General features: G+C 42.1%; 1 protein-coding gene across 1 annotated transcript in view; it reads left to right on the top strand.

Moving 5' to 3' along the window:
• The window catches only part of LOC122559883 (double-strand-break repair protein rad21 homolog), a 151539-nt gene that overhangs the window by 13663 nt on the left and 110020 nt on the right, over positions 1 to 27856 (top strand). Inside the window, exons 2-4 of the mRNA XM_043709990.2 lie at positions 8588 to 8770; positions 14161 to 14290; positions 23030 to 23129. Of these exons, the coding sequence (XP_043565925.2) occupies positions 8627 to 8770; positions 14161 to 14290; positions 23030 to 23129 (374 nt within the window). The 5' untranslated portion in view covers positions 8588 to 8626. The remainder of the gene's footprint in view (positions 1 to 8587; positions 8771 to 14160; positions 14291 to 23029; positions 23130 to 27856) is intronic.

The raw sequence follows: 27856 nt of genomic DNA on the forward strand, positions 1-27856 counted from the left end.
GAATGGGATACAGGGGAACTTAGCTGTCTGGATAAAGAATTGGCTGGCCAACAGAAGACAGTGAGTGGTAGTAGAAGGAAAATATTCTGCTTGGAAGTCTGTGGTGAGTGGTGTTCCACAGGGCTCTGTCCTTGGGTCTCTACTGTTTGTAATTTTTATTAATGACTTGGATGAGGGGATTGAAGGATGGGTCAGCAAGTTTGCAGACGACACAAAGATTGGAGGTGTCATTGACAATATAGAGGACTGTTGTAGGCTACAGCGAGACATTGACAGGATGCAGAGAAGGCATTTCTTTGCCTTTTCTGGCGATCCGAAATTATACACGGACCCTTCATGGTTAAAGCGTAGCTTTGCTGGGTAGCACAAGGAGTACTGAATATTTAAGTCCCTTAACCACTTCTTTGCTTCATCAAATGCCTTCCTCTTTCGGACCAGAGCTGGGGAAAAGTCCTGGAATAACATAATCTTGGATCCTTTATATAAATCATGGTTTGGGGATCTTTCCCAAGATTTCTGGAAGCTTCTAAGAGAATCTGCCTCTCCTTATAGCTCTGCAGCCGGAACAGGACTGGGCGGGGGCGCTGATTCTCGAGGTCGTCAATGTGATTCTCTAAGGTCCGGACTTGCTGTTCGAGAGTCCGGACCCAATCCACGGTCGACTCTGCTGTAGTTTCGGAGGTCGCGGCCTTTAGCTCTGCCCCTCCGACTCGGCGCTCAATTTCCTTGATGTCTCAGTCGTGCTTTGGTAGCGCGGCTGAGAGTGAGTCCCATCGGCTCCGGGACTCTTCAATGAAGGTATCGATCTTTGTGTCGAGTTTAGAGATTATTTCCGCGAGGCTCACCACTGTAGGTAAGTCCCCCGGGACGGCTGCGGATGCCTCTCCTGCAGCTGGAGAGGGTGGGGAGGGGTTCCTGCCTGCTGAGAACTGCGTGCTCCCTTCCCTTTAGTCATTTTTACTGGAGATTAAATTGTTTAAATGCAGTACTAAGCAACTAATTACATTAAGTAAAAACTATTTTGAATGATTGGGTGAGTGTGGTGGGGTGGGTGATCCATTTTGCCCAAGTCTTGGGAGGAGCACTATAGACTCAGACTTGCTGGGTTGCCGCCATCTTGGATCCCTCGTTCTGGTATCTTTAATAATGCATGAGAATAGGTAGACAGTTAGTAGATTTAACATCTCATTCAACATCCAACTACTGAATCAATGAAACAATCCCATTCAGTATTACACAGAAACTATGAGTGTATGCTGATGGGTGATTTAATACGTTGTTTTTGAAATCATTCATGGGATGTGAGCATCATTGGCTTAGCCAGCATTTACTGACCACCCCTAATTGCCATGGAGAAGGTGGTAGTGATCAATCTTCCTAAACCATTGCTGACCTGACGATATAGTGTTCTGAGGGAAGGAGATCTGGATTTTGACTGAGAAACTATAAGAAGTCAGAATAATAATATGTGACTCAACTGGGAACTCTCAGATGGTAGTGTTCCCATATATTTATTGACTTTGTCCTTTTAGGTGGTACAGGTTACAGGTTTTGAGGATGCTGTCAGAGGAGCTGTGGTGAGTTACTGTAGTGCATCTTGTACATGGGACTTATTGCTGCCAGAGTACTGGTGGTGAAGGGAGTGAATGTTGAATATAGTGGATTGAGTACCAGTGGACAGCTGCTTACAGAGTCATAGAGATGTACAGCATGGAAATAGACCCTTCGGTACAACCTGTTCATGCCGAACAGATATCCCAACCCAATCTAATCCCACCTGCCAGCACCCAGCCCATATCCCTCCAAACCCTTCCTATTCATATACCCATCCAAATGCCTGTTAAATGTTGCAATTGTACCAGCCTCCACCACATCCTCTGGCAGCTCATTCCAAACACGTACCATCCTCTGCGTGAAAAAGTTGCCCCATAGGTCTCTTTTATATCTTTCTCCTCTCACCCTAAACCTATGCTCTCTAGTTCTGGACTCCCCGATTTCCAACAGCCACAGCTATCCTCCTTTGTGCTAGGTATTATTCCTGCCAACAGAGATTTTCTCCTTGATTCCAATTTCTTCTAATTTTTCTAGCGTTCCTTAATGCCACAAGTCAAATGCTGTATTGATGTTAAGCGCAGTAACTCTTAACTCATCTCTAGTGTTCAGCTCTTTTGTCCTTCTTTTGACTGTGACTGTAATGAGGTCAGAGATGGGTGGCCCTGGTGAAACCTGAATGATGCTGAGCAAGTGCTGCTTGATAGTACTGTTGGTGACCCATTCCAACACTTCGTTGATGCTGGAGAGTAGGTTGATGAGGTCGTAATTGGCTGGGTTAGATTTATCATGATTTTTATGAACAGGATATATGTGGGAAGTTTTCTACATTGTTAGGTAGATTTCAGTGTTCCAGCTGTACTGGAATAGCTTGATAAGGATTGCAGCTATTTCCAGAGTGTCTTCAGTACTATAACCAGAATATTGTCATTGCTCATACCCTTACAGAAACCAGTGCCCTCAACAGTTTCTTGATATCTCAAGAAGTGAATTGCATTAGTTGAAGCTGGGCTGTGATGATGGGGACCTCAGGAGGAAACTGACATGTCTCATACATTTAGCACTTCCAGCTGAAGCTGTGCTTAATCTTCTGAAGATGGACAGTGTGACCAACTGGTTACATTATGATATACTACTTGTGATTTTATGGGAGTATGCATCTATAAAAATGTAGCAGTCCTATGTTTGGATAGATTTACTGTTTGGTCATTTCTTGTCATGCTAATTATCTCATGCTTGGAAAGTACCTGTTCTACATTTGACTTGAAAATGAATTCTCTTCATTTCATTTCGAAGGCAGTTGGTGTGACTGTCCACTACACCTATCTGTGGCCTGCTAGCATCTGGCTCTTATCCAGTGGTTCCATTCCAACTGCCTGCAGCTATTTTTCATCTTCTTCCATTCTGAGCCCCACACTCCTGAAATCTTCTTTTGTTCTGAGTTGTCAATTCAGCACCTGAGATGAAATATTTATCGTATGTAGATTAAAATGTCTATTACTCAGTCTCATGTTGTGTTGTACATGGAGAGCCAAATACCTTCAAGTGAAATAAGATTCAAAGTTGGGGGAATCAGTTGAACCCAGGGCAGCTAAAAAAAAAAGGGACATATTTTAAAAGGTATTCTTGCTCTTAAACAATTTGTTTTTGTATAGTTGATAGTTAAATATCAATACAATACAAATTCATGAAATAGAATTGGTTGGAAAATATGGGTTTCTTGGTACTGTAGGTTAAGGGCCTGGAACACGGAAGACTGAAGCACTGTAGTTCTGCCAGTAATGGGAAGATTAATTTCATGTTGCAAATTGCAATTCCATTAAATAGAGTGAAAGTTTAAACAAGACTGTGAGAGCTGGAGCAAAGGTTTGAAGCGGGAAGTGTATCTCAATGTCTTAATTCAATATAACGTAGAATTATATTAGTCAATTTTCTATGGCATCATAGATAGAGAATAAAAATATACGGCCATATTGCTGAAATAACATCGTCTATTGCTGTCAATCAACTCATTAAGAACTGATAAGGCAGTGCTTAAGCGAGTTTCTCACCCGACAAAAGTACTATGATATTGATATGAAGCTCATTTGAAGCTACTGGCCAATCAGAGGCTGACAGCTTCAGGATCCAGGTGGTCTGTGAAGGTCTACTCCTGAGGGGACTCAATGATGACAAAATCTTTATATTTTAGTTTCTTATGGGATGGAGTTAACCACCCTTGGGCTAGGGAGCACCTCTTGCCTTCCATTCATGTCTCTAATTGCACTCAGATTGGGGCATTTGGCAGTCTCCCCTAAACTTGGTAACGATACTGTATGCTCAGGGGCATACATTCAGCTTAAGAATTGAACAGGCTACCTCTCTGGGCTCTTTGCTTGCTGTCATATTGCTTACTGACTTTGACACTACCTGTATGCTCACAGCATCTCTACCTTGCATATCTTGCTTTGTCTTTCTACACTTTGCTCCCTCACAAAGACATACCATGCCCATATTGCTACTGTCTTGCCTGGCCATTTAGTGCTGGCACAAAGCCAAGAAGTGTGTCGCAGTTGTCAGCAGGATTTCGCTTAAGGTCCCTGGCACACTAAGTCAGGACAACCTTGGCTAGGCCAAGTCCTGCTCAGCGTGGTCAGAGTCAGGATCTTCTCATAAAGGTTGAGGAGCCTAATGATGGGCAGTACACCACTTGCCTTAATTCTTTCTGCACTATTGTGGACTGTTTTCCTCATGGAGTGAGACACAGGCAGGTATTATGGAAGGTGAAAGTGGGTGGCACAGTTATTACTGTTAATGCATATGGGGAGGTGTCAGGAACAAGTGGGTAGGCAGCACAGAGGCCATACATAGTTAGTGGTGTCAGGGTGTGAGAAAAAAAATGTTGTAGGCAATAGTGAAAATGGTAGAGCTTGAGCCTTGTTGGAAGGTGGGTATAATAGCAGAGAGAGTGAGAGTGAGTGAGTGAGTGTGTGTGTGTGTTATCGCAGAAGAAGGTGACAGATATGATAGTGGAGTGGAGAAGGTAATTGATCTCCTCATTACAATGCAATGTAATCCCCTGGCTGAAACTGCTTTAAAGCTGAGTGGCAACCTTGGAGCAGGCTGACATGATCTTCTATTGCCTGCTGCTGGTCCTGGGTGGAAGAGGCTAAGTCCTCTGTTGGCACCACTCTGTCCAGCAAGTTCTAAAGGACCCTGTAGCAAAGCAGGGTGCCAATTTTCCCATCATCTGTCACGTGAGGGGTAAATGTTAGAAACCATACAGGGTCATTCAAGATCCACAATGGGCTACTAAAATAGCATGGAATCAAGGATGTTGGTGAATTTCAAGACATCCGAATGATGTGTTTTCTGTGGACAGTGTGCAGTAACACCGGGTAGAAATCAGATGTGAGATGCCATAGGGCATGATAGGCAATTAATGAGGCAAGTTTGGTATGAAAGAATGAGAGAACTTGCTAGGGGTTATGGCAACAAATCCTCCAAACGTTCAACACAATTTAGACTCTGAAAAGTAAGATTTATCCCTGATGGATTTTTTGTAAAAACATCTTGTCTGTAATTATGTAGATTTTAAAAAGCATTTAACAAGGTAACATAGAAAACTGTTAGAAGCAAATAAGGATATGTATATAGGGGTATGTCAACAAATTGAATTCAGAACTAATCAGAAAGAAAGAAACAAAGCTTTAAGCGCAGTTCATTTGTAGTTTGGAAGTATGCAGCAATCCCAAAGGACCCATTTTGTAACTTATGGATATAGGGCTGGAGGGAGTAGTGCGTACATTTGCTGCCAATAACAAAATAGACATAGTAAATCATTATTTGGAACTAAGAAGCTGCAAGGATATACAACAACATGTGGAAATGAGGAAAATGACAAATGAAATGCAGTTTCAGTAATTTTAAGTTGATACATTTAGTTACATTGATAATTCTTTGAATTTGAGGAAAGTTGGAAATTTTGGTAGCAGAGGAGGAAATGGGTTATGTAAAGTGGTAGAAGGTATCATTACATTACGTTCCACAAACCTTAAATATCACACCACAAGTTAGAAAGACCATCAATATTGTAGCGGAATTCTGAGTTTTATTGTGAACGTTATAGTAGTTAAGATGGAATTGTGAATCTGTATGAAATTTTAGCAAGTTCAAACAAGCATAAAGAAAGACCTGAAAACTTGAGATCATTCTCAATACAGGAAATGGTGTGATTTGATAGAAATGTTTAAAATTAGAAAGCGATAGAATTCTGCAAGAAACAAAATTTTCCAGTGGTTGAGGGATTTCAAAAGAAGGGGCATTGTCATAAAATTAAATGTGAAACATTTAAGACAAAGAACTGGAGAAAGCTTTTACATAGAGGTTGTCAGCTGTGATTGAAGCATAGCATGTCAACATTTGAGAAGTTTAGAGCACTAGTTGAAAGTAAGGAATATAAATAAATTTGTAAACTTTGTAAAAGCAGGGAATTCAGACTACTTATTTTAAGAACAAAGTTAAAAATCACACAACACCAGGTTATAGTCCAACAGGTTTAATTGGAAGCACACTAGCTTTCGGAGCGATGCTCCTTCATCAGACAATCACCTGATGAAGGAGCGTCGCTCCGAAAGCTAGTGTGCTTCCAATTAAACCTGTTGGACTATAACCTGGTGTTGTGATTTTTAACTTTGTACACCCCAGTCCAATACCGGCATCTCCGAATCATGACTATTTTAAGAACAAGCGTCAGCATGAAATAGTTTGGTCAAATGGCCTGTTTCCATGTTATAATTTTTGCATAAATTCTATTTAATATGTTGAATGATTAAAGACCATTTAGCTCATAGGACTGACTTTTACAACTCCCATGCATTGTTATAGATCATTAAACTTGTTAATATTTATCACTAATCTCGATTCTAAGTATAAATTTATGTGTTTGAAATTAAAATATTACTGCATTGGATGACATTCAGCTCATGTTTCTTTTGTTCGTTGAAAGTGCATTGCATTAATACATTATCTTTTGTTACCCATAGCCCTACACATTTTCAAACAATCAAGTATTTATTCAATAAAAACAAAGTCTGAGATATTCAGTAGGTCTGGAAACATCTCTGGAGAGAGAAAAGCAAAATCATATTTTAAGTTTGAGTTTTCTCTCCACAAATGCTGTTAGACTGGCTGAGTTTCTCCAGCGCTTCCTGTTTTTATTTCAAATTGCCAGCATCCAAAGTATGTTGCTTTTACTTAAAAGTTTATCCAATTCCATTTTGTACATTGCTGTTCAAAACAAGATTTAAAAACAAAATAGCTCTAGTTAAGTCTTGTTTTCCTGAGATGCTAAAAAGGATATGGAGTCAGAGAGATGTACAGCACAGAAACAGACCTTTCGGTCCATGTGTCCATGTTGACCAGATATCCCAATCCAAGCTGCCACCTGCCAGCATTCAGCCCATATCCCTCCAAACCCTTCCTATTCATATACCCATCCAGATGGCTTTTAAATGTTGCAATTGTACTAGCCTTCACCACTTCCTCTGGCAGCTTATTCCATACATGTACCACCCTCTGCGTGAAAAAGGTGCCACTTAGGTCTCTTTTATATCTTTCCCCTTTTACCCTAAACCTATGACCTCTAGTTCTGGACTCCCCTACTCCAGGGAAAATACTTTGTTTATCCTATCCATGCCCCTCATGATTTTATAAATCTCCATAAGGTTACCCCTCAGCCTCCGACACTCCAGGAAAAACAGCCCCAGCCTATTCAACTTCACTTACCTATTTCTGTGCTGTGACCTCTCCCAAACAGGTTCCTCCAAGATCAGTTGTGAATTTCGCTGTTAGTTAATTTTCCTAGATGCACTCTGATGTCTAGTGATACATGAATTCAAACAGCAAAGGCAGTAGTTGCGCAGGTTCACTGCTGTGTCTGTTAGCAGTGTGGGTTTCTTTCTGTCTCCTGTACTGTACTGACCTGACTGCTGCCTTTGTCTGTCCCTCTCCCTTTTAAAAGTAACGTTGTTTGACTTTTTTTTCTTCAAAGTTTAAAAACGATGCTACAGCAGATAAAACAGTAATTGCTGCATGAGGAATTTGAGGAAATCACCTCCAACAGCTAAAATACCTCAAAAAAGGAGCAGCCTGTTACAGCTAGAAAGTTTCCTGTCCTCCATCTTGGATTATGCAGAATGATTAACTGGTGGAGAAAATCTTGGGCTTTCTAAAATGGTAGTATGAAGTTTTAGAAAATAAACTATTGAAAATAAACAATTATCGATCTCACTTCCTCACAAGTAAGAATAAAATTTGGATTTACAAATCTTCAGATGGTTAAAACTGCATTTGTATCCACCAATGTTTATACTTCGGTAATCATTCTATTTGTTTACAATCCAAATTAAAGTTGAAAGCATAAATAACTGTTGAGGTAATAATATTTATGAACAGATAAGAAGTATATCAACAATGCACACCGATGGTTGTGACTTCCTGAATAAAAACAATTTTTAATGTCGTAAATATTTATACTGAACCATTAAAAACAGTACTGACTAAACTGATCAGATTCCGAGCCCCAAATCATCTCTTAATTCTTTTATGGGATGTGACTGTCACTGGTAGGCTCAGTATTCATTTCCCATTCCTAATTACTTTTTGAGAAGATGTTGCGAGTGCTGTGACCTCACCTGGTATAAATACACCCACATTGCTTAAGGAAGGAAGTTCCTGTGTTCTGGTTCAGTGACATGGAAGAATCAGTAATTTCATTCCAAGTCAAGATATTGTTGGGTTTTAAGTGGAATGAGAAATTAGAGAATTCTGAATATTGCTGAAAATAATTAAATAGAATGGCTAATATGTTGTGGATCAGCATAAAGTCAAACCCTAATGCCTTTTATAATAAGAATGTCAGTAATAATCAGAAATTGAGAAAGATAGGCCATTCTAGTAATATAGCCATGCACTTGCAGATTTTTACACATAACTGTTTTTTTTCTAATGTAATATATTATCCAATGATTTCACTGTTTTTATTTCCCCCCACCAGCCTTGTCTCCAGCTTGAGGTAGTTGTAGCAGCTGCAGTGATGTTTTATGCTACCTTATTTCTGAGCAAGCGTGGGCCATTGGCAAAGATTTGGTTAGCTGCCCATTGGGACAAAAAGCTAACAAAAGCTCATGTGTTTGAGTGCAACCTGGAGACTACTGTAGAAAACATTATTTCACCCAAGGTAAAGTAATGCATTAAATGAGCTTGTGCTGAAATATTAATGTGTCACAATTGATAGTATAACATGGCTTTATACATGGAACTTAGTTAAATGATAAATTCATGCTTTCATGTCATGTGGTCTATAGTACTCAGCTGAAATCCTGTGGCATTTCAAAATGGCTACTGTGGGAAAAGTCTATGCATTGCTTAGTTAGTGGTTGGAGGCAGTATTTCTCCCTCATTGATTTTGGCTTTCTTCTTTACTAATTAGAGTCTGATTTACTTTCTATTCAAATCTAAGGAGAATGTTTACAGATTAATTTACTAAAGGTAATACTAATTATAAATATCTAAATATTCACATTTCAAATATTTTTATTATCCAGTCCAGTATGTTGATTCCCCTGTTCTGTAACATTTTTGTCAACTTGCTGTCACATTCAAAAAAAAAATAGTGACTCAGGTCACTGGTAAGAGAAATTGTTCTTTGTACATTTCAGTATACTCAATGTCTTCCAGCTCTGACCACCGTGTTGAGGCCCAGTTCATCGTCCCAGAATCACTGTCAGTCAAGACTGTAGAGGTATTGATAGTTGATAACCTCTATTTATCTTCTCCTACCAGCAAGAGAGAGACTGGATTCCTGCTGTGACATTACAAACAGTTAAATTGTCATTAAAGCAAATATGTGGATTAAGTATTGTTCAATGATTACATATGATGCATATTTCCTGATATCCATATAGGTTTAAATTACATATGAAAGCTGAATGGCTTTTTAACATTTAGCTGTGCTACAGGTTACCAAACATCCAATGGAATGCACAGCACATAGTTGCCGTATGTTTACTTAAATGAATGTTTGTGGCCTGTGTCATAACTAAGTAAAGTCTGTGATCATATTTGGTAATCTGGTAGTATACATTGGTAAAATCGAAAGGTGTTTGCATGCTCTGAAATGAATCTTTTGAATTTTAACAGATTACAATTATACTTGTTTGTTAAAATCAATGATCTGCGTTTTTGCCTTTGCACTGCATCCAAAAAAACGCTTTCTCTGTTTCACTCTTCTTTGGAACAAAAAGATCACATTGGACTGAAGCCTAGGCTGTAATTTACCAAATATCGGCTAAGTGTTAACATCAAAGAATTTCATGGAAGGTTTCTCTGACTGCTGTAATGAGTTATCTCTCTCGGTTCTTTGTTGCACGCCTCGTTATGTATGCACCACATTTCTATATACCTGTGCAATCATGCACTCACCAGTGGTGGAAGTCCTTATTGCTGCCAGGACCTTCTAAGGTCCACGCTGCTGGTCCAATATTTAAAACCCATCTGTGCATTAGGTCAGTTGCTGCCAGCCATAAATGGTCCTTCATAGTTCACATAGTGGGAGGGAAATGATAAAACAAAATTTCTGAGGCAATGTCCATGATACTTGGCACAGACTTGTGAAATGTGGTACCAGTCATCACAAGTTGAATTGAATTAGCTTTGTTGCCATGTAGCCAAAGGGTACAGTGAAAAGTTTACGAGTCGCTACTTACAGTGCCATCTTAGGTACAAGATACCTACGTACATATTCTTCAGTACAAGTTCTTAGGAAAATAAATGAGAAAAGTAAAGAAGTAAATATTCCAAAATTGCTGATCATAGGAATAAATTAGAAAATAGAGAAATAAAACGTTCAGAATAATGGTCCTTCCAACCTAGTCCACACTGGTACCTAGCCTCCAGTCTGCACCGGGCCCTGACTTGCACCTGGCTTTACCTCAAGGCTTTCAAAGCTGGGAGACTGCTCTGAGGCCACAACAGGCTGAAAGACAATCACACTGGGCTGAGAAACTGCCTCGACTTGTGTGCAGTTGGAATGAAACCCTATTCTATTAAGGAAGACTACAATATGGTGGTGTTAGTGCAACAAGTATATAGGCAATAGTGTTTTACACCAAGGGAAAGTCAACTATGTTAGCAAAGCCTACTGCCCATAGCACTGACCTTGTCAAGGGAAAACAAGATGCAGTGGTGTCATCTATCGCAAATTGCATGTAGTATGTAAGTGTCTGATTATGCATTTGCCTCTTGAATTGCTTCACACTGCTGAAAGTAGAATCAGCTTGTTCAGAAAGAAAACTAAACTTACCATGTCTACTCTGCTTGTGATGATGTGGAGGAGCTGGTGTTGGATTGGGGATGACAAAGTTAAAAATCTTACAATGGAAGAAAGTGAGGACTGCAGATGCTGGAGACTTTTAGTCGAGAATGTGGTGCTGGAAAACCATAGCAGGTCAAGCAGCATCCGAGGAGCAGGAGAATCAACGTTTCGGGCATAAGCCCTTCATCAGGAATGAGGCTTGTGAGCCAAGAGGGTAGAGAGATAAGTGGGAGGGGAGTGGGGCTGAGACTGTGATAGGTAGATGAAGGTGTGGGTAATGGTAATAGTTGGAGAGGAGGTTGGGAACCCTCCTCCAAATAGTGCTTTCAAATAAACCTGTTGGACTATAATCTGGTGTTGTGAGATTTTTACTGTGCTTGTGGTTGCAGGTGTTTTTAATTTTCATTGCATATTTATGCTTTAAATGAGGATGGAGGCTAAAGTAGATGGCGTTTCGCACAGTGAGTCATAGGGTCAGCCTAGTCATCTTGGTCTCTGTCTCTGTCTATCTCTCTCTCTCTCTCCATGCGCGATTAGGTACTAGTGGAGATAAATGCATTCAAACATGCTTGTCACCATTCACTGATGAGATTCTTGTCCTGTATTCTTCTCAACTTTGAGGATGTCATTTATCTAATTACACTACATTTTCCCAACTGACTTACTATGGACCACATCATTTAGGGCTTGGCAAATTCCACCCCCTCCTAACTCTGTTACTTTCTCCACAGATGTGCCAGACTTGCTGAGTTTTTCCAGCACTTTGTTTTTGTTGGGTGAATTGTTGGATCATGAAGGGAGTCAGAAGGTAAGTTACTCACTGCAGTATTACTGGCCTCTGATCTGTTTTTGTAGCCACTGTATTTATATGGTTAGTCAAATTCAGTTTCTGGTCTGTGGTACTCCCCAAGATGATGATGTGGAGGATTCGGGGATAGTGTCAAGGGACAGTGATCTCTTATTGGAGATGGAGATTGCCTGGTATTTGTGTGGTGCCAATGGTATTTGCACTTTTCAGCCCAAGCCTGGATATTACCTACGTCATGAAGGGTCATGAGTTATGCTGAATATTGTGCAGTCATCGTCAGAGATGCCTCCTTTTGACCTGAAGATTGAGGTGAGTGTCACTGATGAAGCAACTGCAGATGGTTAGTTCTAGGAACGACCCTGAGGGACGCTTGCAGGGATGTCCTGGAGCTGAAATGATTGAACTCCAACAACCATAATAATCACCCTGCATGCTAGGTATGACTTTAATCAAATCGGAGTTTCCCATTTTTCCTAATTGACTCCAGTTTTACTAGGGCTCCTTGATGCCCCCCTTGGTCAGATGCAACTTTTGAAGTCAAGGGCAGTCACTCTCACCTCATCCCTGGAATTTAGCTCTTTTGTTCATGTTTATACTAATGCAGTAATTAGGTCAGGAGCTGAGAAGCCGTGATGGAATCCAAACTGGGTGTCACTAAGCAGGTTATTGCTGAGCAGGTGCTACTTGATAACACTGTAGATGACACTTTCTATCACTTTACAGATGATTGAGAGTAGATTGATGGGGTAGTAATTGGCCAGATTAGTCATTTTCTGCTTTTTGTGTACAGGACATATTTGGGCTATTTTCCACGTTGGGTAGATGCCATTGTTGTAGCTGTACTGGAACAGCTTGGCTAGGAGCACAGCAATTCTGGAGCATGACTCTTCAGTACTGTTACTGTAATGTTGTCAGGGCCCATTGCCTTTGCAGTGTCCAGTGCCTCTAGCTGTTTCTTTCTAACACGTGGAGTGAATCAAATTGGCTGAAGATGGTATTTCTAGTACTGGAGATATCTGAAGGAGACCAAGATGGATCATCCATTTAGCACTTCTGGATGAAGATTGTTGTAAATGCTTTTACCTTATCTCTTACACTGCTGTGCTGTCCTCTCCCATGGCTGAGTGTGGGGATATATGTGGAGCCTTCTCCTCCAGTGAGTTGTTTAATTGTCAACCAGCATTCACAACTGGATGTGGGGATTGCAGAGCTTAAGTATATTCTTTTGTTGTGGGATTGCTTAGGCCTGCCCATCTCTTGCGGCTTATGTTATTTAGTATGCAAGAAGCCCAGTAATGTAGCTTCACAAATATGACGCCTCATGTTTAGGTATGCTTGCATTTGCTAATGAACCAGAGTTGATCCCCTGGCTTAATGGTAATGTTAGAGTGGGGGACATGTTGTGCCATGAGGTTGCAAATTGTATTGGAAGATGATTCTCCTGCTGTTGTTGGTCATAGAGTCAGAGCTATATAGCATGGAAACAGACCCTTCGGTCCAACATGTTCCTGCCAACCAGGTATCCTAAATTAATTTAGTCACACTTGTCTGCATTTGGCCCATATTCCTCTCAACCCTTCCTTTTCAAATACCCATCCAGATGTCTTCTAAATGTTGTAGTTGCCACTTTTGCTGGCAGCTCATTCCATACACGCACCACGCTTTGCATGAAAAAGTTGCTCCTTAGGTACCTTTTAAATCTTCTCGCCTTAAACCTATGCCCTCTAGTTTTGGACTTCCGCACCCTGGGGAAAAGATCTTGGCTATTCACTCTATCCATGCTCCTCATGATTTTATAAACCTTTAAGATCATCCTTCAGTCTCTGATCCTCTAAGGCAAATAGCCACATTCTATTCATTCTCTCCCTCTTGCTCAAACCGGTCCATAGTGCCTTATGGATGCCCAGTTTTGAGTTGCTCAATCTGTTTGAAGTCTGTCCCATTTAGCATAGTGCCACACAACATGATGTGGAGGCATCGTCATAAAGATACCCTCTTACAAGGACTGTGCAGTGGTCATTCTTACTAATTAATTTCATGGATAGATGCATTTGCGGCAGACCAACTTGGTTAGGATGAAGTCATGATTAGAGTGGTGCTGGAAAAACACAGCAGTTTAGGTAGCATCCGAGGAGCAGGAAAAATCGACATTTCGGGCAAAAGCCCTTCATCAGGACTGAGGCATGTATGTTTTTCCCTCTTGTTAGTTCCGTCATCATCTACTGCAGCCCAATTAAAACAAATTAAAGCAATTATTGAATGGGACTAAAAGTTGTATTATCACTTTGAGCACACCAGTAGGTGTCAAACTAGATGGAATATTGTGCATTTTTAATGATGGATATGCAGAGAAATGTGTGAAATGCAAATGTAAGGTTAGACATAAGTTAGAAGCTTACTACTGTACAGAAAAATAAATTCAGTAATGTTTATGTGCCCTCTTTAGGTTAAAATAGCCCTGAGAACTTCAGGACACCTGCTTTTAGGAGTGGTGAGAATCTACCATCGGAAGGCAAAGTACCTCTTAGCAGACTGCAATGAGGCATTCTCAAAAATTAAGATTGCCTTTCGTCCTGGTACTGTAAACTAACTTGAATTCTGTGCATATTTTGATAGATAAAGGATTGTTTTTGATATTTGAAAGATTACTTTTGCATTTAGATGTCCATTAAATTAATCAAATAATAGTTTAAGTGTTGGTGTAAGGGACATCAGAGCTGTAGGGGTTTGCTTTTGACCCTTGCATTGCATCATCCATACCAAAGCATCTGAATGTTAAGGTAGCCTTAATAAAAAGTAATTGCTATTTCCTGGGACTTGGTTGCAATTTGTTTGTTAAATATTAATCCCTGTAGATTCACCCTTATTCACTCCAAATTCCCATATGTGCAAGCCCATTCTCCTCCCAGTCCCTTAGGCCCATCTAGCTACTATGGCAACCTAGTGCTAACCCATTACCCTCATGACCTTTTGCTTTTCGACCTTCCATGGTAACTCACCATTCGCAATTACGGGAGCAATGTAGAGATTGAATAAAACAAAATTCTAACTGTTACAGACACTGACTATATTACAGAAAAGTGATTCCTGATGAAGGGCTCCTGCCCAAAACGTCGATTTTCCTGCTCCTTGGATGCTGCCTGACCTGCTGTGCTTTTCCAGCGCCACTCTAATCTTGACTCTAATCTCCAGCATCTGCAGTCCTCATTTCTGCCTATATTACAGTAAAGTCTCTCATTCTTGAATTCCCATTCAAGACATTTAAATCCACTAAGAGTCTTAATCCCTTAAAAAAAAATTGTGTCCAGAACCTTGCATCAAAATCAACTGATCTTTTAATAACCTCTTGGAATTCAATTAAACCAAATTCACAACCCCTCACTATGAGCCTTTCTCTGCTAGAAGAGCTGAAGATAATTTTTTTTTTAGGGGCCTCTTTTGCGCTGCCATAACAACATGCTGCTTTGCCAGCAGTTTTGGGCTTGCATGGATCGTCTGGCCTGACCATGCAGATGACCTGGTAATAGACTAGGCAGCATTCTATTTTACAACACTGGAACAAGCAGACTAGACTTCTAGAAATTCATGCTCTTCATCAATGACTTTCTTCACTTCCAAAGAAAAACAATTCCATTTTATTCCAACATTTTCAGTTTCTTAAAAATCATTAAATTGGCCTAAAAATGCTCATCTTTAAATCCATAGCTGCACGTCCTACCCTTCTGTCCTGTATAGAAATTTCCTATTGCTGTTGACATCAATGGTCAAATAAATTGAAAATGCCAGAATTTGAAAGAAGCCAGAATTAGAGGAACATGGATATTTTGGAGGCTTGTGTGGCTGGAGTAGATTAGAGATGGAGAGAGGCAAGCTCATGGAGGGATTTAAAAGCAAAGATGAGATTTTAAAGTCAAAGTGTTGCTGGACTGGGAGCCAGTGTAGGTCAGTGAGCACATGGAGAAAATAGGACTTGTTGTGAGCGAAGAAATAGAATTGGCCAGCAGCTTCTACTGACTTTCCATGCTAGTATTGCAATCAATGTTTCACTGAGAAACTCACTGAAGCTTGCCAGTTATCTCTTAGTGAACTGATTGGCAGGTGATTCAGTGGGTTTTCTTGGCAATGGAGTATGAAATTAGTTATTACCTAACATGTTCACCCCTGCACTAACCAAGTAAATGGGAAAATGGTAGAAAAACCTAAGTAGAAAATGTCACTAAGGCTGAAAGGAATGTCAAACAGATTGATGAAATATTTTCTGAGTCTTTCTAAATATTTCTCATAGAGTCTGACAGCATGGAGACAGGCCTTTGGCCCAAACTGGTCCATGCTGATCAAAATGTCTATCATGCTAGTCCCATTTCCCTGCAGTTGGCCTATCTCCTTCTAAACCTTTCCTATCCATGTATTTGTCCAAATGCTTTTTGAATGTGTTAATATACCCATCTTAACCACTTGCGCTGGCAGCTCATTCCATATGCAAACCACTCTCCGTGTAAAAAACAAAAGTTGCTCCTCAGGTTCCCTTTTATTCTTTCCCTTCTAACCTTAAAATTATGCTGTCTAGTCCTTGATTCCGCAGCTCTGGAAAAAAGACTGAGTGCATCCACCCTACCTATGCCTCTCATGATCTAATACATTTCTATAAGATCACCAATCAGTGTCCTATACTCCAAAGTGAAAAAGGTCCTCGTTTGTCCAATGTCACCCTATAACTCAGACCGTTAAGTCTTGGCAATACCCTTGTAAGTTTCTTCTGCACTCTTTCCAGTTTAATAACATTCTTCCTATGGCAAGGTGACCAAAACTGAACACCTTGTTCAACTTCAGCCTCACTAACGTCTTGTAAACTGCAACATAACTTCCCAACTTCTATTCTCTGCCCTGACTGATGAAGGCTAGTGTGCCAAAAGCCGCCTTCACTGCTCTATCTACCTGTGACTCCACTGTCATAGAACCATGCACCTGAATTCCAAGGTCCTTCTGTTCCACTACACTCCTTAAGACCCTATCATTCACCGTGAAATCCTGCCTTGATTTGACTTTCCAAAATACAAAAGCTCATGCTTATCGATATTAAACTCCATTTGCTGTTTCTCGACCCAAGTCCCCAGGTGATCAAGTCCTGCTGCAATTTTTGATAGTCTTCCTCACTGACCATGATACTGTCTATTTTAGTATCATCTGCAAACTCATTAATTGTGCCATGTGTATTCTTATCCAAATCATTGATCTAGAGACCAAATGGCAATGGGACCAGCATCGACTCCTGAGACACTCCACTAGTCACAGGCCTCCAGTCCGACAAGCATCCTTCCACCATTACCTTCTGCTTCCTACCGTCAAGCCAATTGTGTATCCAATTTGCCACCTCTCCCTGGTTTCTGTGTGATCTAACCTTCCAGAAGTCTACCATGTGGAACTTTATCAAAGGCCTTACTGAAATCCATGTAGACTGCATCTACTGCCCTGTCCTAATCAACCTTCCTAGTTACTTCATCAAAGAACTCTAACAAATTTGTGAGACATGATCTCCTACGCACAAAGCCATGCTGACTATTCCTAGTTAAACCCTATCTTTCCGAATGCATGTATATCTTATCTCTCAGAATCTTCTTAAGTAATTTATCTACCACAGATGTTCGGCTTTTCTTTCCAGATTTTTCTTTGAAGCCCTCCTTGAATAATGGCACAACGTTAGCTACCCTCCAGCCTCGAGACCTCACCCATGGCTAACGACAATGCAAAAATATCAGCCAGGGTCCCTGCAATTTCTTCTCTAGCTTCTTGCAGTGTTCTTGGATATATTTCATCAGGACTAGGAAATTTATCCACCTTCATATATTCTAATGCATCCAACACCTCTACTTTGAAGTGGACTGTCCCCAAGATATCACCACTAACTTCCCCAAGTTCCCAAGTCTTCATGTCTTTCTCCATGGTAAATATACAGGAGAAATATTCATTGAGGACCTCACCCATCTCTTGCGGTTCTACACCTACGTGTCCACTTTGGTCCTTGAGGGGTCCTATTTTCTCCTGATTTCCTTTTTCAGTAAACTCCTGTGTCCCCTGTTTACCTCCAGAGATTCCCTTGATCCCAGATGCCTCGACCTGAACCATGCCACCACCTCTTTTCTGGTTAAAGCCTCACTTATCTCTTCATTATGTTTAGAGAAACATTAAGGTCCCCATTGGATAAGAATGGACACTGCAGATAACAAAATGGTACTGATCTTCGATTATTAAAAGAAAGATGTTACGATTTTTCTGCTTTAGGAAAATGTCATCGTCCTGAACATTAAACCAGACCCTTGAAATGTACCACATATAATTTGTTGGAAATGTTATCTTCAGCTTTGTCTTGTGTAACAGGAAGTGATTAGCCAAGTCATTCAATTGAGAAAGTTATTTAATTAGATCACTGATCTGCTGAATGAGCTGCATTATCTGAGGCAGCAACATAGGCATTAGAATTGACTTCAAAACTTCTTTGCTAAGTGGAGGAATATCAGCCAGGTTCCTATTCCTAATCTGTCCAATCTCATACTTACAAGCATGTTTAAAATGTTAAAAAAAAATCATCATACTGACAAACAAAATTACATTTGGAAATTTCAGAACGAGGGCAGCGTGGTGGCTCAGTGGTTAGCACTGCTGCCCCTCAGCGCCAGAGACCCAGGTTCAATTCCATCCTCAGATGACGGTCTGTGTGGAGTTCGCACGTTCTCCCAGTGTCTGTGTGGGTTTCTACCAGGTGCTCTGGTTTTCTCCACAGTCCAAAGATGTGCAAGTTAGGCAGATTGGCTATGCTAAATTGCTGAAAATGTGTTGCTGGAAAAGCGCAGCAGGTCAGGCAGCATCCAGGGAACAGGAGAATCGACGTTTCGGGCATAAGCCCTTCTTCAGGAATGAGGAAAGTGTGTCCAGCAGGCTAAGATAAAAGGTAGGGAGGAGGGACTTGGGGGAGGGGCGTTGGAAATGCGATAGGTGGAAAGAGGTCAAGGTGAGGGTGATCGGTCAGACTGGGGTGGGGGCGGAGAGGTCAGGAAGAAGATTGCAGGTTAGGAAGGCGGTGCTGAGTTCGATGGATTTTACTGAGACAAGGTGGGGGGTGGGGAAATGAGGAAACTGGTGAAATCCGAGTTCATCCCTTGTGGTTAGAGGGTTCCTAGGCGGAAGATGAGGCGCTCTTCCTCCAACCGTCGTGTTGTTGTGGTCTGGCGATGGAGGAGTCCAAAGACCTGCATATCCTTGGTGGAGTGGGAGGGGGAGTTGAAGTGTTGAGCCACAGGGTGGTTGGGTTGGTTGGTCCGGGTGTCCCAGAGGTGTTCTCTGAAACGCTCCGCAAGTAGCCGGCCTGTCTCCCCAATATAGAGGAGGCCACATCGGGTGCAGAGGATGCAATGGATGATGTGTGTGGAGGTGCAGGTGAATTTGTGGCGGATATGGAAGTTTCCTTTGGGGCCTTGGAGGGAGGTGAGGGGGGAGGTGTGGGCGCAAGTCTTGCACCTCCTGCGGTTGCAGGGGAAGGTGCCGGGAGTGGAGGTTGGGTTGGTGGGGGGGTGTGGATCTGACGAGGGAGTCACGGAGGGAGTGGTCTTTACGGAATGCTGATAGGGGAGGGGAGGGAAATATATCCTTGGTGGTGGGGTCCGTTTGGAGGTGGAGGAAATGATGGCGGATGATGCGCTGTACATGGAGGTTGGTGGGGTGGTAGGTGAGGACCAGTGGGGTTCTGTCCTGGTGTCGGTTGGAGGGGCGGGGCTCAAGGGCGGAGGAGCGGGAAGTGGAAGAGATGCGGTGGAGGGCATCGTCGACCTCGTCGAGGGGGAAATTGCAGTCCTTGAGGAAGGAGGCCATCTGGGTTGTACGTTTTTGGAACTGCCCATAGCGTTTGGGTATGTGTTAGTTAGGTGCATTAGCCATGGGAAATGTATGGGTTATAGGGATAAGGGGGTGGATCTGGGTGTGATGCTCTTTAGAGGGTTAATGTGGACTCACTGGGCCAAATGAGGGGATTCTATGTCGAAGGATAAGCGATAAAGGCCTGAAATTTAGCCTGAAGGTAATTTTCACACAGAGCAAAGATGGCAAATGGAACCCAGAGAACTGGTTTCCCAAATGTCCGACAATTTTATCTACTGGATTTCTTTAAAGACATTTTTTCCCTCTTGGGTTTGCACCAGCAGGCAATTTACCACGTCCAATTCACCTGACCTGTACATCTTTGGATTGTGGGAGGAAACCAGAGGACACAGTGGAAACCTAGACAGACACATTGAAAATAATAATACTGTAATCTTCAGTCTGCAATTTGAGAGGAAGAGGGTACAATCGGAAGTGACAATATTTCTGTTGAATAAAGGGAACTATGGAGCTATGAGGGAGGAGCTGGCCAAAGTTCAATGGTGCAATACCTTAGCAGGGGTGACAGTGGAGGAACAAGGGCGAATATTTCTGTGTATAATGCAGAAGTTGCAGGATCAGTTCATTCCAAAAAGGAAGAAAGATCCTAGGAGGAGGTATGGGTGGCCGTGGCTGACGAGGGAAGTTAAGAAACATATAAAGTTAAAAGAGAAAAAGTATAACATAGCAAAGATAAGTGGGAAAACGGAGGACTGGGAAGCTTTTAAAGAACAACAGAGGATTACTAAGAAGGAAATACGCAGAGAAAAAATGAGGTATGAAGGTAAACTGGCCAAAAATATAAAGGAGGATAGTAAAAGCCATTTTAGGTATGTGAAAGGCAAAAAAATGGTTAAGACTAAAATTGGGCCCTTGAAGACAGAAACAGGGGAATATATTACGGGGAACAAAAAAATGGCAGAAGAATTGAATTGGTACTTCAGATCTGTGTTCACTGGGGAAGACAGAAGCAATCTCCTTGAGGTAACAATGGCTGAAGGACCTGAACTAAAGGGAATTTATATTGTCAGGAATTGGTGTTGGAGAGACTGTTAGGTCTGAAGGTTGATAAGTCCCCGGGGCCTGATGGTCTACATCCCAGGGTACTGAAGGAGGTGGCTCGAGAAATCGTGGATGCGTTGGTGATTATTTTCCAGAGTTCGATAGATTCAGGATCAGTTCCTGCGGATTGGAGGGTGGCTAATGTTGCACCACTTTTTAAGAAAGGTGGGAGAGAGAAAACAGGAAATTATAGACCAGTTAGTGTGACCTCAGTGGTGGGAAAGATGCCGGAGTCTATTATAAAGGATGAAATTACAACACATCTGGATAGTAGTAACAGGATAGGTCAGAGTCAGCATGGATTTATGAAGGGGAAGTCATGCTTGACTAATCTTCTGGAATTTTTTGAGGATGTAACTCTGAAGATGGACGAGGGAGATCCCGTAGATGTAGTATACCTGGACTTTCAGAAAGCTTTTGATAAAGTCCCACATAGGAGGTTAGTGAGCAAAATTAGGGCGTATGGTATTGTGGGCAAAGTACTAACTTGGATTGAAAGTTGGTTGGCTGATAGGAAAAGAAGGGCTTATGCCCGAAATGTCGATTCTCCTGTTCCTTGGATGCTGCCTGACCTGCTGCGCTTTTCCAGCAACACATTTTCAGCTCGTGGCTGATAGGAAACAAAGAGTAGTGATAAACGGCTCCAATTCGGAATGGCAGGCAGTGACCAGTGGGGTACCGCAGGGATCAATACTGGGACCGCAGCTTTTTATAATATATGTTAATGATATAGAAGATGGTATTAGCAATAACATTAGCAAATTTGCTGATGATACTAAGCTGGGTGGCAGGGTGAAAAGTGATGAGGATGTTAGGAGATTACAGGGTGACCTGGACAAGTTAGGTGAGTGGTCAGATGCAGTTTAATGTGGATAAATGTATGGTTATCCACTTTGGTGGCAAGAACAGGAAGGCAGATTACTACGTAAATGGAATCAATTTAGATAAAGGGGCAGTACAGAGAGATCTGGGTGTTCTTGTACACCAGTCAATGAAGGTCAGCATGCAGGTACAGCAGGTAGTGAAGAAGGCTAATAGCATGATGGCCTTCATAACAAGAGGGATTGAGTATAGAAGCAAAGAGGTTCTTCTGCAGCTGTACAGGGCCCTGGTGAGACCACACCTGGAGTACTGTGTGCAGTTCTGGTCTCCAAATTTGAGGAAAGACATTCTGGCTATTGAGGGAGTGCAGCGTAGGTTCACGAGGTCACTTCCTGGAATGGCGGGACTACCTTACACTGAAAGACTGGAGCGACTGGGCTTGTATACCCTTGAGTTTAGAAGACTGAGAGAGTATCTGATTGAGACGTATAAGATTATTAAAGGATTGGACACTCTGGAGGCAGTAAGCATGTTTCCGCTGATGGGTGAGTGCCGAACCAGAGGACACAGCTTAAAAATACGGGGTAGACCATTTAGGACAGAGATGAGGAGAAACTTCTTCACCCAGAGAGTGGTAGCTGTGTGGAATGCTCTGCCCCAGAGGGTTGGTGGAGGCCCAGTCTCTAGATTCATTTAAGAAAGAGTTGGATAGAGCTCTCAAGGATAGTGGAATCAAGGGTTATGGAGATAAGGCAGGAACAGGATACTGATTAAAGATGATCAGCCATGATCATATTGAATGGTGGTGCAGGCTCGAAGGGCAGAATGACCTACTCCTGCGCCTATTGTCTATTGTGTATAATGTGCAAACTCCACACAGAGGTATTTACCTTTGTTAGAATCTCTGAAGTGGCACAGTGGCTCAGTGGTTAGCACTGCTGCCTCACAGTGCCAGGTACCTGGGTTTGATTCCAGCCTTGAGTGACTGACTGGAGTTTGCACATTCTCCTCGTGTTTGTGTGGGTTTCCTCTGGGTGCTCTGGTTTCCTCCCAAAATCCAAAGATCTGCAGGTCAGGTGAATTGGCCATGCTAAATTACCCATAGTGTTAGGTGAATTAGTCAGGGGTAAATTTAGTGTCGGGGAATGGGTCTGGGTGGTTACACTTCAGAGGGTCGGTATTGAATTGTTGGGCCAAATGGCCTGTTTCCATACTGTAGGGAATCTAACCTAAAGTGTGTAAAGCTTAAGGAAGGACTGACGTGGGTTTAGGTATTGTCATCCTTTGGTCAAATGCTGTACCAAATCTTATGCATGAATGATGATCAGTTGCCTGACTCCCAGTATGATGCATTGATAACAGTAGAATTTCAATTTACTGTTAGCAGCAATTGCTTTTGGATTGAAATTAAATCATTGCTTTTCTTTTTCATTAGTTTCTGCATTGTTGTTTGAAAATTTAGGAAAGCAAACTGCAAATGACTCAAATTAACCAATATATGGAATTTTGACTCATTGTTACAGATATTGTGGATCTTGCTGAAGAAAACCTTGAAGCTACTTACAATGCCATAACATTGCCCGAGGACTTCCATGAATTTTCCAATCAGCTCCCTGACGTGGAGTGAGTCCCTGAACTTTATACACTGGGCAAATCTGTACCTGCTTGTGGTTTGTGCATGATGCTCGAATTTTATTTCTCTCAACTAAATTTGTGCTCTTTTAAAGGTGTTTTGTTTGCTATTGATACAAAGTAGTTTTTTGAGTGGTTTCTATTTGTGTTCTAAATAAAAGTCAATCGTGATGTTTAAAATTAATGAATGAATGCAGAGAGAATGTTCTTTTACCCTTGTGAAGAGAAATATAAGACTATGTATGCAAGACTACGAACAGAATAAAAGCAACAAGAAATCCCAATGGGAGTGGATTCCAAAAGGATATGATTAATTGAGATGAGGACTGATGGGAAGAGACTTGAGTGGAGTATAAACACTGGCAGTGAGCTGGTTGGGCTGAATGACTTGTTTTTGTGCAGTATATTCTCTGTAATTTTATATATTTAAGCTTTGTCTTTTAACCTTTGTTACTTAAATTATGTATAAATTACCCACATTATAGAAAGTAAGAATCTGTATGGTGGAGGAAGGGATCCATCTGCTGTGCATTGACTGCAATGTGTATCTTTGTCCTGCCGTTTTAATTTATTCTCATTCTTACTTTGCCATTGTTGAAGCCACTCATGTTTTTAGAATCATCCTTTTGAGATTATTTTTCAAAACAGTGCCTGGTGTGCCTGGCTGTCACTGACATATCAGCCTACCCACTCACTTGCTGGTTGAATGAAGTTCTTAACGTGACAAAAGGTACAATGTTGTCACTGAGGGTTTAATTTTTTTTTCTATCACCTATTTGCATAAATTGTCCAGTACCATTAATCCATTTAAATCCTTACATTAACTTTCCCAAAAGTAGGGACACTTGGACCATTTCAGAGGTTAAGATGCAATAAATCTTGACCAGGAACATACCCACTTTTGGTTGTAACAGAGATGGATTAAGAGAAGAGTGAGCAATTACCTCATGGGAAGTATTGACATCCTTTTTTTTAACTGATATTAATTAGTTCCTGAAGCTTGAGGAAAGCAGCTTGTGGGCAAGGAAGAGCAGGAGAGATTTCTGTAGGCCAACAAGCTTTTTAAATCCTTAACAAAAACATAAATTGCTGGAAGAACTCAGCAGGAGAAAGTGAGGTCTGCAGATGCTGGAGATCAAAGTTGAAACTTTATTGCTGGAACAGCACAGCAGGTCAGGCAGCATCCAGGGAACAGGAGATTCGACGTTTCGGGCACAGGCCCTTCTTCAGGAATGAGCAGAGAGTGTTCAGCAGGAGAAGATAAAAGGTAGGGAGGAGGGACTTGGAGGAGGGGAGTTGGAAATGTGATAGGTGGAAAGAGGTCAAGGTGAGGGTGATAGGTCGGAGTAGGGTGGAGGCGGAGAGGTCAAGAAGAAGACTGCAGGTCAGGAAGGCGGTGCCGGGCTGGAAGGATCCGGCTGAGACAAGGTGGGGGGAGGGGGGATGAAGAAACTGGTGAAGTCCAAGTTCATCCCCTGCGGTTGGAGGGTTCCCAGTCGGAAGATAAGACGCTCCTCCTCCGACCGTCGGGTTGTTGTGGTTTGGCGGTGGATGAGTCCAATGACCTGCATATCCTCGGTGGAGTGGGAGGGGGAGTTGAAATGCTGTGCCACAGGTTGGTTGGGTTGGTTCGTCCGGGTGGCCCAGAGGTGCTCCCTGAATCGCTCCGCAAGTAGGCGGCCTGTCTCCCCAATATAGAGGAGGCCACACCGGCTGCAGCGGATGCAGTAGATGATGTGGGTGGAGGTGCAGGTGAATCTGTGGCGGATATGGAAGTTTCCCTTGGGGCCTTGGAGAGAAGTGAGGGGGGAGGTGTGGGCGCAAGTGTTGCACCTCCTGAACTCAGCAGGCCTGGTAACATCTATGGAGAGAAAGCAGAGTTAATGTTTTGAGTCTAGTGACTTTTTTTTCCCCAAATCCCCACCTCTTCCTCGCAATAGACCTTTTCTTCCTGCTGAGCCATGACCAATCACTGTTGGATCTCTGCCAGTTTGTGATCTCACTCCTCCAATACACCTGCAAGGTTTGTAGCTCAGGTTGAGGTTTAGAGTGTAGGATTGCTCGCTGAGCTGTAGGTTTGATATCCAGATGTTTCATTATCTGGCTAGGTAACATCATCAGTGGTGACCTCCAAGTGAAGCAAAGCTGTTGTCTCCTGCTTTCTATTTATATGTTTGTCCTGTATGGGATTCCTGGGGTTTGTAGTGATGCCATTTCCGGTTCGTTTTCTGAGGGGTTAATAGGTGGTATCTAGATCTATGTGTTTGTTAATGGCGTTGTGGTTGGAGTGCCAGGCCTCTAGGAATTCTCTGGCATATCTTTGCTTAGCCAGTCCCAGGATAGATGTGTTGTTCCAGTCGAAATGGTGGTTTTTTTCTTCTGTGTGTAGGGCTTCGAGGGAGAGAGGGTCGTGTCTTTTTGTGGCTAGCTGGTGTTCGTGTATCTTGGTGGCTAACTTTCTTCCTGTTTATCCAACGTAGTGTTTCTGGCAGTCCTTGCATGGAATTTTGTTGGTTTTGTCCATGGGTTGCACTGGGTCTTTTAAGTTTGTTAGTTTTTGTTTGAGAGTGTTGATGGGTTTGTGTGCTACTAGGATTCCAAGGGGTCTTAGTAGCCTGGCTGTCATCTCTGAAACTTCTTTGATGTATGGTAAGGTGGTTAGGGTTTCTGGCTGTGTTTGGTCTGTTTGTCATGGTTTGTTCTTGAGGAATCTGCAGAAATGACAGCCAGACTACTAAGACCCCTCGGAATCCTAGTAGCACACAACATACCTAACTGACACATACCCAAACACTATGTTCAATTTAGCATAGCCAATCCACCTAATTTGCACATCTTTGAACTGTGGGAGAAAACCGGAGCACTTGGTGGAAACCCACACAGTGAGCCTTACTTCAGTTGTTGGTAAAGTGTTGGAAAACGGTTATAGGAGATAGGATTTATAAACATCTAGAGAAGAATAATTTGATTAGCGATACTCAGCACGGTTTTGTGAGGATAGGTCGTGCCTCGCAACCCTTATTGAGTTCTTTGAGAAGGTGACCAAACAGGTAGATAAGCGTAAACCGGTTGATGTGGTGTATATGGATTTCAGCAAGGCGTTCGATAACGTTACCCACAGTAGGCTATTGTACAAAATGCGGAGGAATGGGATAGTGGGGGATATAGCAGTTTGGATCAGTAATTGTCTTGCTGAAAGAAGACAGAGGGTGGTGGTTGATGGGAAATGTTCATCCTGGAGTCCAGTTACTAGTGGTGTACCGCAAGGGTCGGTATTGGGTCCACTGCTGTTCGTCATTTTTATAAACAACCTGGATGAGGGCATAGAAGGGTGGGTTAGTAAATTTGCAGACGACAGTAAGGTTGGTGGAATTGTGGATAGTGACAAAGGATGTTGTAGGTTACAGAGAGACATAGATAAGCTGCAGAGCTGGGCTGAGAGGTGGCAAATGGAGTTTAATGCGGACAAGTGTGAGGTGATTCACTTTGGTCGGAGTAACCGGAATGCAAAGTACTGGGCTAATTATAAGATTCTTGGTAGTGTCAATGAGCAGAGAGGTCTCGGTGTCCATGTACACAGATCCTTGAAAGCTGCCACCCAGGTTGACAGTGTTTTAGCTTTTATTAATAGAGGGATCGAGTTCCAGAACCGTGAGGTTATGCTGCAGCTGTACAAAACTCTGGTGTGGCTGCACTTGGAGTATTGTGTACAGTTCTGGTCACCGCATTATAAGAAGGATGTGGAAGCTTTGGAAAAAATGCAGAGGAGATTTACTAGGATATTGCCTGGTATGGAGAGAAGGTCTTACAAGGAAAGTCTGAGGGACTTGAGGCTGTTTTCGTTAGAGAGAAGAAGGTTGAGAGGTGACTTAATAGAGACGTATAAGATAATCAGAGGGTTAGATAGGCTCTCCGTGTCCACCCTTTTTCCAAGTATGGTGACGGCGTGCACGAGGGGGCATAGCTTTAAATTGAGGGGTAATAGATATAGGACAGATGTCAGAGGTAGTTTCTTTACTCAGAGAGTAGTAAGGGTATGGAATGCTTTGCCTGCAACGGTAGTAGATTCGCCAACTTTAAGTACATTTAAGTCGTCATTGGACAAGCATATGGACGAACATGGAATAGTGTAGGTTAGATGGACTTCAGATTGGTATGACAGGTTGGCACAACATCGAGGGCCGAAGGGCCTGTACTGCGCTGTAATGTTCTATGTAGCTGCTGGGAGAACATGCGAACTCCACACAAACTGTTGTCCAAAGATGGAATTGAACCCGGGTCTCTGGCACTGAGGGGCAACAGTGCTAACCACTTATCCACCATGCTGCCCTTGAACTGAAATTTCCAAATGTAATTTTTTTTTGTCAGTACGATGATTCATTTTTAAAAACATTTTAAAGATGCTTGTAAGTATGAGATTGTAGTAATTAGAGGTCATCCATTTCACTATTGTATCTGATTCAGGTTTAGGATTTAAGTGAGCATGTTGATACTCCTTTTCTGCCTGTGCTTCCCAGTTCCATTCTGCTGACCTACTAACAGTTCAAATGTGATTAGTGCACAGCTTTATCGCCATAGATACATAAATATCATTACATTCACAAAGCCCAATTCACAGAGGTTGTGCTTTTTGAAGATAGTTTTTGTTCCATTTCTAGACTGATGGACTGGCAAATTCAGTTTAATTTATAAAATTAAGAGCTGAGCACCAGCAGATT

This window comes from Chiloscyllium plagiosum, unplaced genomic scaffold (assembly GCF_037043375.1).
Source record: "Chiloscyllium plagiosum isolate Xiang-an unplaced genomic scaffold, Cpla_swu_hap1 HiC_scaffold_15, whole genome shotgun sequence".
Taxonomy (NCBI): Eukaryota; Metazoa; Chordata; class Chondrichthyes; order Orectolobiformes; family Hemiscylliidae; genus Chiloscyllium; species Chiloscyllium plagiosum.